This window comes from Echinops telfairi, unplaced genomic scaffold (assembly GCF_000313985.2).
Source record: "Echinops telfairi isolate 266 unplaced genomic scaffold, ASM31398v2 ScPeMD7_2291;HRSCAF=2852, whole genome shotgun sequence".
In the NCBI taxonomy this organism is placed as follows: domain Eukaryota; kingdom Metazoa; phylum Chordata; class Mammalia; order Afrosoricida; family Tenrecidae; genus Echinops; species Echinops telfairi.
Window position 1 is genome coordinate 37,128,936 of NW_022106189.1, and position 11,001 is coordinate 37,139,936.

At 41.5% G+C, this 11,001-nt stretch overlaps 1 protein-coding gene across 1 annotated transcript in view; it reads right to left on the reverse strand.

The window, feature by feature from the left end:
* CFDP1 (craniofacial development protein 1) overlaps positions 1-11,001 on the reverse strand; it is an 86,470-nt gene that overhangs the window by 70,619 nt on the left and 4,850 nt on the right. Inside the window, exons 2-4 of the mRNA XM_004704540.3 lie at positions 8,100-8,217; positions 6,260-6,479; positions 4,154-4,281 (exon numbers count right to left, since the gene is read on the reverse strand). Of these exons, the coding sequence (XP_004704597.1) occupies positions 4,154-4,281; positions 6,260-6,479; positions 8,100-8,217 (466 nt within the window). The remainder of the gene's footprint in view (positions 1-4,153; positions 4,282-6,259; positions 6,480-8,099; positions 8,218-11,001) is intronic.

Here is an 11,001-nt window from a genome sequence, read left to right on the forward strand (position 1 = left end):
AAAAAAAAAAATCAGCATATATGCATGTGACACTAGGAACATGTATGGATGAATGAAGGGCTTCCACGTCTCTGTTGTTGGATCTCTCTGTTGTTGTCTTGAGAGACACGGGGCTGTCATCGTCTGGAAAAAGAACCTGGAAACAGCGGACTCTTGGCCCAGCATTTAAACCATCCACTGGGGTTCAGAAAATTCAAAAGCAATTAGCAGGCAACTTGCTCGTAGCTATAAACAAGTCCACAGAATGTAATGACTTCCCAGTGCTGTTGCTAGATGCTGCCAGGTCCGTTCCGCCTCAAAGCACCCTTCAACAACAGAACGAGGAGACGCTGCTCTGTCGTGTGTCATCCTCAGTCGTTCCGTTTGCACACATCCCTGCAACTACTGGGTCATGGCTTGTCAGGGGGTCTCCCTTTCTCACGAATCTTCTTTACCATGCACCTTCAAAATGACATCTTTGCTTTGTAGCACTTTAAGGAGATCTTTTACAAGAGATTTGTCCAATGCAGTACAGTACATCATTTGATTTCCTGACTGCTGCTTCCATGGGCACTGATTGTGGATCCAAGTAAAACGAAATCCTTAACAACTTCAATCTTTTCTGTTTATCACGGTATTGTTTCTTGGTCCAGTTGTAGAAATCTTTGTTTTACGCTGAGGTGTAATGCACACTGGAGTCTTTGATCTTCATCAGTATGTGCTTCATGTCCTCTTCACCTTCAGCAAAGTTGAATTAGCTGTATTTCACAGGCTGTTAATGAGTCTTTCTCCAACGCTGATGTCCTGATCTTCTTCATACAGACCACTTTCTCGGGATACATGCTCAGCATACAGATTCAGTAAGTACTGTTAAAAAGAAGGCAACTCTAACACACACACCTTCTATGATTTTAAATCAATTGTTCAAACAGATGCCTCTTGGCCTCAGTATAGGTTACACATGAGCACAGTAAGTGTCCTGGAATTCTGATTTCTTAGCAATGTTATCCATAATTTGTTATTGTCCACAGAGTTGAACCACCTTCACAGTCAACAGAACATAGGTAAACACATTTTGGGCATTCTTTGCTTCCAGTCAAGGTCCACCTGACAACAGCAACGGGATCCCTTGTTCATGCCCTCTTCTGAATCCTGCTTGAATTTCTGGCAATTTGCGGTTTGATGTAGTACTGTAACCATTGTTAAATTATCTTCACTAAAACTTTACTTGTATATGTTAGTAATAATATTGTTCAGTAACTTCCGCATTCTGTTGGTTCACCTTCTTTGGAATGGCACATGTATGAATCTCTTCCAGTTGGATGGCCAGGTGGCTGTCTTGGCAAATTTCTTGGCATAGAAAAGTGAGTATTTTCAACACTATATCCACCTACTGAATCATTTAATTTGGTATTCTGTCAATTCCGAGAGCCTTGTTTTTCACCAATACTTTCAGTGCTGGTTAGACTTCTCCCTTCAATATATGCATCCTCCTGAAATAGTTGAATGTCAACCAATTCTTTTTTGATACAGTGACCCTGTGACCATCTACTTTTGATGCTCCCTACCTACATCACTCACTATTTTGCCCATATAATCCTTCACTGCTGCAATAACTTCTCACAGCAACAAATAATTTCCTATTTTTCTTATTATGTAGGACCACTGCTAAAGTTGCAAATAAAGCTTCCTTGGATGTCCTATATGGAATGTAAGGAAAAAGCCAAGCCAAGAAAGCCACTAGCCGTCTAAAGCACACATTCCTAATAGTATACTTAAAGGACTTCTTCTGCACTGAAGTTTACCATCAGGGTTCTGCTGCCCTCTGTTGGACAACAACTGTTTCCAGGTATGACTTCTGGTGATAAAACAGCTAATTTACATGACTGGAAATGACTGAATGGATACCACAAACTACTAATTACTAAGAGAAAGGGTACCTTTGCAATGGAGAATTCTGACAGTTCCTGCCATGTGATCAAACTTATCGCCACCAATACCAGGTACCCTGAGGTAAAGCATTGAGAAAGACATGACATCATCACCAAGTAGCATCGTAGTCTAAATGACTAATCTGAAGCTAGTCAGGAGACAATGAACCAAATTGAGGGCATTTTGCAACACAACTGGCCTGGATTCTTTAAAAAGGTCAGGATGGTAAATGCCTAATAGAAAAAATTCTAAATCCTAGGAGACTAAAAAGACTTCATCTCATGTACTTTGGACGTGTTATCAGGAGAGAGCAGCCTGGGGAGAAGGTTATCATGCTTAGTAACGGGATCAGCAAAAAGAGGAAGACCTTCAACAAGATGGCCTAACAAAATGGATGTAATAATGGGCTCACACATAAAAACAATTTGTTGACAATGGTGCAGGACCAGGCAGTGTTTGGTTGTTGACTGTGAAGTCGGAAGTGACTTGACAATACTAACAACAAGATTAAAAGGAGACCTGATGGCACAATGGCTAGGCGCTCAACTGCTAACACAAAGGTTGGCAGTTTGCACCCACACTACCCCTCAGGAGAAATGACCTGGCAAACTGCTTCCAAAAAAGTTTCACACTAGGAAACCTTTTATGGCAGTTCTACTCTGTCAATAGGGTCACTGTGAGTTGTGACTCAACAGCATATGACAACCAGATTAAATAAGCACAGTGTACAATCTTTGATAGGATCTTGGCCTAAGTAAGAAACAGGTATAAAGAGTACTATTGGAATAATTAAGGTGCCTGGTGGCGCAGTGGTTACATGTTGAGCTGCAATCCACATGGTCAGCAGTTCGAAACCACCAGCTGCTCCTCGGGAGAAAGACTGGGCTCTCAACTTCCATAAACGGTCTTGGAAACCCAAGGGGGTGGGGACTGTTGCTATGAGTCGACATCGACTCAATAGTAGTGACTTTTGAGTTACTGGAATAACTGGGGGAAATGTGAATACAATCAATACCTACAAGTATGGGCTATAAAATGAAGTTCCTGATACAAAACACGTTGGGTACAGAAGGTGCATTTTAAAATGTGTTCCACAAGTTGACAGTCACAATATTGAAGACATGATCTGACTCACTGCCTCCAACAGACTATAGACCAGTTCAAATACTGTCAAGTCACATGCAATGCAAAATTTTCCTAGTAGTTCCTTCCCTACTGCTGCTCTGAATTATAGCTAACAAATCTCATGAATTCACTTAAATATAATATTAAAGTAAGGAAATGACATTGTAACCAATTTACCTTGCCTAAAACTTCCAAATTTTCCCGATTTCAGAGATCTCACTGGACTCACACTTCGGTTAAAGAAATGTACTCGAGGGAGAAATGCCTCAACCAAAACCATAAAGGAAGCAGACGAAATTCTTCCCTTTTAATTGTGATTTGGGTGAAAGTTTACAAATGGTTTTCCATTTTACAAGTCAGTTTCTTTTGGGACAATGATTACAATCTCCACAATGTAACAGCAGGCTTCCTCCTTGGCTTTACCATTTCTATCTCACCTCCTTTCCTACCCCTTTCCTTCTGAGCTTGTCCCTGGGCAAATGCTACCCCTATGACCCCTTATGTTCTAAGGAGTGCACATGTCCCTGGTGTTACTGTTCACCATATAAGTCTGTCTGTTGTTAGCTGAAAACTGAGGCAAGGTTTAAGACCTGAAAGGGGAATGACCATGACTAAGCCATGGTCTCAAAGTTCCACTCGTTCTCCAGCCAACAAGCAAATCCGGTAGGTTTTGTTCCACATTCTTTCCCCACTGAATCCAGGACCTCTTACTGTGATCCTTTCCAGAGTGGTCAGTGGTTGCAGGGCACCATCTGGTCTCAAGGTCCTAGATGCTAAAGTTCTTTTGGACATGGAGAAACTAATAGTCACACCTTAAATGACTGCTATTCACTAAAGTTAAGATGTAGAATGTTGTCTTTGACAACTTCATTATGGCAAAGGACTCAATGTTTCCTAAGATTTGAGCACTCAGGCCCAACTCTTGGCTCTCTTGCTTCTGTTAAACAGGCCACTTCCTGATATCCAGAAACTACACGGCCACATTTGAAAAGACCGTCCTCATATTCCCTGATAATTCACGGAGCAATCATTTGCCTGAAGTTCACGCGAGTTGGAAAGAAGGTAGACGTTTCTCACACCATTCACAATGAGGCTCGTTTTTAAAGGAGCGCCTTACCTGACTTCTTCACCAGCAAAGTCAAACACCTTGGTGATTGTGACCTTTTCTGTTTCTTTTGGTTTCTCCATCTCTTCTGCTTTGACCAACAACTTACTGGAACTTGTCTCTTCAATCTCCTCTCCTTGCTATGAAAAAGCGAGAAATGTTATCAGTTTCACCAAAGGATAAAACCTAAAAGCACTACCCAAATACACTGTGCATGTTGTATCTATAAGCAGTTAAATGTTGTATCTATAAACAGGTAAAGACACACTGGAAATTCATTTGCTTGGAAAGATTTCTTTTTTCTACCTACTTAAGTTACGTGTTGGGCTGTTAACCGCAAGGACAGTAGTTCAAACCTAGCAGACGACTGAAACAAAGATGAGGCTTTCTGTTCCCATAAACAGCCTTGGAAACCTAAAGGGGCAGTTCTATTCTGTCCTATAGCGTGCTGTGAGTCAGAATCAACTCAGTGGCCTGTGGGGTGAAGTCAGATACTTGCTGCCAGACTGCTGTCTCATCCCACCACAGGGGTGGGCCTGCTCCCTGCCTCTGGAGACAATGGACAGGCTCCTATAGGTGGAGTTTGCACCCTACTGATAATGTTCCTATGGAGACCCAAAGACCACCCTCTCATTACTGGGTACCCTATAGTGTAACCCCTCCCTGTGACCTATGTCTCTACCTGTAATTAGTGGGCTGGCATGTCCCCAAAAGGTATACAGGCATGGGTCAGCAATATAGAGCTCTCGGACTCGGACCTCTCTGACTCTCTCCGCCCCCTCTCCTCTCCAGTCCTCTCTCCCTTGTTCCCTTTCCCTCCTTCCCTTCCCCCTCTCTCCACATGGACCACCAAGCTGGGCTGAGGTGAGCAATGTTGCCATGTAACGTGTCTGACTGTATTATTGTGATATCTCTCATGCTCTCGATGACTCTAATATAATACTTATATATCTCAACTGTACAATTGTGCATTACTGAACCCAGAAGTAGTATTACTGAATCCGAGTAGTAGTAATAGGAGTATCAGCGGGTGGGGGATGGCCCCCCACCCTCCATCCACGCCATTTTTAATTTAATACTACAGTGGCCATGAGTGTTTTGGCTTACAAAGGAAAATTACTAACAAGAGGCACTGAGTCTGGCTTCAGTTTTAAGCTTCAAATCTCAGGACATACTAAAAAAAATCTATCTGGGAAACAGGGTATTTCTAAAGAAGTAGTGATCTTATTGCTGTATTTTAATGCAAGCAACATCTACATTATAAGTTTCTCATACCAGGAAACCCCACCCATGCAGTATTTCCACAGGCTTGCTATATACTAATATTTCCATGCTCATTACTTCAATTTCACTTTTTTTTCTGTCCACAGATTTAATGGCAAGTCTTTCTCATGGTGCCTCTTCATGTGGAGATCTGGTTCTCAGCTGTTGACCCTCAACAGCCTGCACTTGAGTTTCTAAAGCACTTCTCTCCTGGCAGGATACGGTCCCTGCTCTATAAACTGCTCTCTGCAAGGCAGGAAGAAATCACTTTGTCTACCTCAGAAACAGTGCTTGCCAAGATGGCTTGCCTCAGGCCAGAGGCCACTCAGATGGGCCAGCTGAATTTCCCTCAGGGCAAGCGTGAGAGCAATTGGCACCGAGTAGTGCATCCCTTGCTTGTACTGTCTGCCTGGGGTCCCGTGGGACCTGTGCACATGTAAGGAAAGGCCCCACCCTGCGTGGGATCAGTCTGTGCCCAGGCTACGCGGCCCCACATGCAGCCTCTGCTTATCTCCAGGGTGCAGATGGGCTATAAGGAACCTCAGCATTCAGGCTTGGCTGCAAACCGTCCCAAAACACACACAGTGTTAACTGTCTATTTTTCAATGACCTACCAAACTGGATCCACAACTTCTTGACCATGACTTAGTTTCATTACACAAATATGAAGAAGAGTAACATTTTTGGATGACTGAAAGAAGCGGACTTCCATTTTTGGAAATGTTAGGAGTTGTGCTCAGTATGTCTAATTGTTTTCTACATAATTTGGTCACTTCTACCAGTTACATGGGTATATGTGTTATTTACGAGGGAATGCTGTTTGTGGGGAGAGAACTCAGTAATCTCTTCACTTACCTTAACTTGTGTACTTGGGGGCACTTTTGATTTGGGTCCCACATCATTGAGGAAGCTGGCCCAGAGTTCATCCTCCTCCTTTTTTCTTGCATCCTCTGACCCAATGCCCTTTTCCTGTTCTGCACCTTCATCTTCCTCATCACTGCTGCTTCCTCCTGATTCTGCTTCGGCATCCAGCTCTTCCTCGCCTTCTAAGGACAGGCCCCCCTGTTTTCTCTTCCTGATCAGCAGCAGTCATAAGAGAAAGAACAGATAGAGAATCTAAAATGATTTATTGTTCCGTCCTCAATTCCAAGCATAATCTTGCAAGACTAGAAAACTTTTAAATCTGGGGCTATAACTGATACACATGGGGAAGGAGCAAGCTGAGATTTTTTTTTTGGAGGAGAAAGAGAAGAGGGCCCTTACAGTTAGCATGTTTTCTAAACACCTAGAATCAGAATAACCTTCAATTCTGAATCTTCTAACACCTGGAATCAAAAGTACAGTGTTCAAATTCTAATCCAGGACCAGGTTACTTTCCCCAAGAACACTCAAATCACCTCTCAGAATTGATTTACCTAGAAAAATCAATCAGATTTTTCTTTTTAAAGCCATCCTATTTATAGAACATGTGCTGTTGTTTTTTATGAACTGCAATTTTATTTGCACTGTTTCTCCCTAAAATTCTCAGAAACAAAGAAAAAGCAAGCACGGTTTCTTTAACTTTGCGAAGACTTGAAAGCTGAAATACAGAAGAACAATGGGAAAAGCAACCATGTTGAAGACTCCTAAGAAGATGACTTTCACTAGTGGAGAATTATTTCAAACCTAAAATCTTTTTTCACCTTTTGAAAAACTATAGTCTGCTTTTTGCTTCAGTGCCCAAGAGGACATAACACCAATCAAAGAGAGGCAGACTTCTTTGGAGGACGTCTTTATCTGAGGTAAATGAGCATTAGGATTTTCATACCATTTTGGTGCGAGTGTAAATAAATACTACATTTACGGAGGGCAATCTGCTAATTATATATTTTTAAAAGTATAACTGTTAAAAGCTGAATCAAGTGATTCTATTCTTACAAATCTGGCTTATAGCTCTACGGTACATAAAGACATATACAAAGAATATGTATTTTGAAAAGAGGGTAGCCATATAACGCACAACACAAAAAAAGTATAAACTAAGGCCATTACTTAAGAATAATATATAAAATCTTGTGTTATCAGTTACAATGTACCACAGGGATGCCAGATATTGATGGCTTTAACTGTTGTTTAGGGAGTGGTGTGATTATGTTTATGGTGATGGAAAATTTGCAAGTGATTACTGGCGATGATTACGCAATGTGAAAAATGCTGGGCTGGCAAAAGCTGTTTTACGTATATATTTTTACAACAATTTTAAAAAGAGGAGAAATGATGTGCAAGGGAAGACATTTATGGGAACTCTCTGCTCCGGAATTTGTGCACAATACTTCTGTAAACCTAACCTAAAATAAGGCCTATTTAAGAGGAAGGGAGGGGAAACATGTGCTTGCACATGCTCAGGAGAACTGGGTGGCACAGCTCCTTTGAGGAAAAGCAGCAAAGGCTAATGATGGGTACACAGTTTTCTAATGACTAAGCTTTCTGATCCTTTCCACATGAACATATTACCTATGAAAAAGTTGTTTCTAAAGCTCAAGAATTTTTAAAGCTTGCCAGAGACCAAGAATGTATCTAAGATATCACCAAATGTTTCCGTCAAAGAGAAAAAGACAAGACTTCTGTCCACCTGAAATCCATGATCCAGCTGACCCTAGCACTAGAAGGGTTATGACAACAGCCCCTGACCTCTAGGGGCCTGGGGCAGCCTCACCTGGACGGAATGCCCGCAGCCTTTCTCTTTGTCCCTTTGGTTTCCTGTGCCTGTTCTTCACAATCCACTTCATCTTCCTTCACTAATTCATTTATATCATCTTCACTATACTCGCCACCTGAAATCACATGACAGGGCAGTCAGACAGGGAGGAAGGTTTTCATGGCAAGATGAAATCATTTCATCAAGAAAAAGGGAGTTTCCACTGGATAGTGCCTTGCCTTCTTCTCCGTCTCAAACACCATTCCTTAGGAGTGTCATATCTGTCCCGGAAGGACATGTTCCCCTATTCCAGGCTCCCATCTCACCAAATATCCCACCCCACATCCTTTCCATCCCACCTCAAATTATGTTTGTAATTCTACACTCTGTGCTATTATAATAAGCATGCTGAATTAAATTAATACATTCCAACTCTATTACTATACTTTTCAAAGAAAAAAATAAATGCTCACACCTCATCTTAGGGGCCTTTTGAAAGCCTATTTTGTCAATAAAAAAAAATCTTAAAATAAGTCTGAAGACTTTCAGTTAAACAAAGAAGCACAAGCCCCCCCCACTGGCAAGTCAATTCTGACTCATGGAGACCCTATGGGGCAGAGAGGAAATGTTTCCAGGGTTTCAGAAGCTGTACATCTGTACAGGAGCAGCCCCCACAGAGCAGCTGCTAAGTGTGAAGTGAAACCTTGCGATTAACCGCCCAATACTCACCTCAGTGAACCTCAAGGACTTTTTTTTTTTAAGATCATTTTATTGGGGACTCTTACAGCTCGTATAACAATCTATACATCAACTATATCAAGCATATTTGTACATGTTATCATCATCATTTTCTAAACATTTACTTTCTATTTGAGCCTTTCCTACCAGCTCCTCTTCCCTGCCCCATGAACCCTTGATAATTATAATTGTTATTGTCATATCTAACACCTTCATTTTCTACACATTTACTTTCTATTTTAGCCCTTCCTATCAGCTCCTCTTCCCCCCACCACCCCCATGAACACTTGATAATTATACATTGTTATTTTCATATCTTACACCATCCACTGTCTCCCTTTACCCATATTTTTGTTGTTCATCCCCTGGGACAGGGGAGGTTATGTGTCCATCATTGCAATCAGTTTCCCTTTCCAACCCCCCCCCCATTTATGCCCTTCCCTCCTGGTATTACTATTCCCATCTCTGTTCCTGAGGGATTTATCTGACCTGGATTCCATGTGTCATGAGCTCTTATCTGTACCAGTGTACATGCTCTGGTCTAGCCAGAACTGAAAGGCAGGACTGGGGTCATGATAGTAGGGGTGGGGGGTTGAGGAAGCCTCAAAGAACCAAAGAAATATTGTGTTTCATAGATGCTATACTGCACCCTGGTTGACTCATCCCTTCCTTGTGACCCTTCTGTGAGGGGATGTCCTGTTTTCTACAGATGGGTTTAGGGTCTCTGTTCGACTCTCCTTCTCAACAATATGTTTTGTTTCGTTTGTGTCTTCTGATGCCTGTTGCCTGACCCCATCCACACCTCAAAATCACACAGGCTGGTGTGCTTCTTCCATGTGGGTTTTGTTGCTTTCCTTTTGTAACATCAAGCCTTTAAGACCCCAGACACTCTGTCTTTTGATAGCTGGGAGCCATCAACTTTCTTCACCACATTTGCTTATGTACCCGCTTTGTCTGGAGCAATCACGTCAAGAGGGTGAGCATCACAGAATGCCATGTTGTTAGAACAAAGTGTTCTTGAGTTGAGGGAGGGCTTTGAGCAGAGGGCCAAAGCAGGACTTCTTATATAAGGAACAAACCCATCTAACGCCCATCTTCACACACTGAAACCAACAAGAGTTGTCTGGATGCCCCATTTGAGGACACACTCACACTGTGGGAACCAATCAATAAATCTAGTCCACAAAGATTCAGCTACCTTTTAATAATTTCACATAGACTATAATTGGAAATATAACATTTGTTGTTGTAAGGTACTGTTGAAGTTGATTCCAAGTCATAACAAGCCAATATAATAAAGGAGAAACGCTCTGTAAGGTTTGTTTGTTTGTTTTTTAGCTGTAATCCTACCAGGTCTTTCTCCCGTGGAACTACTGGTTGAGTTTGAACCACCAGCCTTTCAGCAATGTATTAAAAAACCACATCAAAACCCGAAAAAATAACACAACGAAACCTTATCCTAAAAAGTAATGTAATTAATTCACCTTTTTAACTGGCCACACATGATATCACATCAATAGATGGGGAAAAAGTGTTGGGGGGAAGAATCACCTCTGAGGAAATTAATTATAGAAGAGAACTTCTTTAACAAGTTAAAATACATCTGTGAAAAACATATAGCTAACATCATGATGACTGGCCCAAACACTGATGCTTCCCTCTAACATCAGCAAGGGTCCTGTCCATTCTCATCGCTCCTGCTCGACACCACACTAAAAGGTCTATCAAATTCAATAAGGCAAATAGAAGAAATAAAAGGCATTCCAATTGGAAAGAAACAAGAATATTTTATTCACCCATGAAATGATTGTCTATATGGAAAATCCTATAGAATCTACAAAAATAAAGCTCTAGAATTGATAAATGAGCCGAGCAAGATAATAGAATACAAGTTTCATGAGCAAAGCGTTTGAAACATATAAATAAAAAGGCCTAAATAAATGGAGACCCATACAGTGTACATGGAATGGGCGACTCTATGCTGTTAAACTGTCATGTCTACCAAATGGATTTATAGATTCAACGAAGTTTTCAACAAAATCTCAGAAGGATATTTTCTGAAGAGACTGACAAACTGATTCCAAAACTTAAATGGAAAGGTAAAGGAACAAGGGACAAATTCATTGCCATTGAGCGGATTCCAACCCTATAAAGCAGTGGTTCTCAATGTGGTGGTGACCCC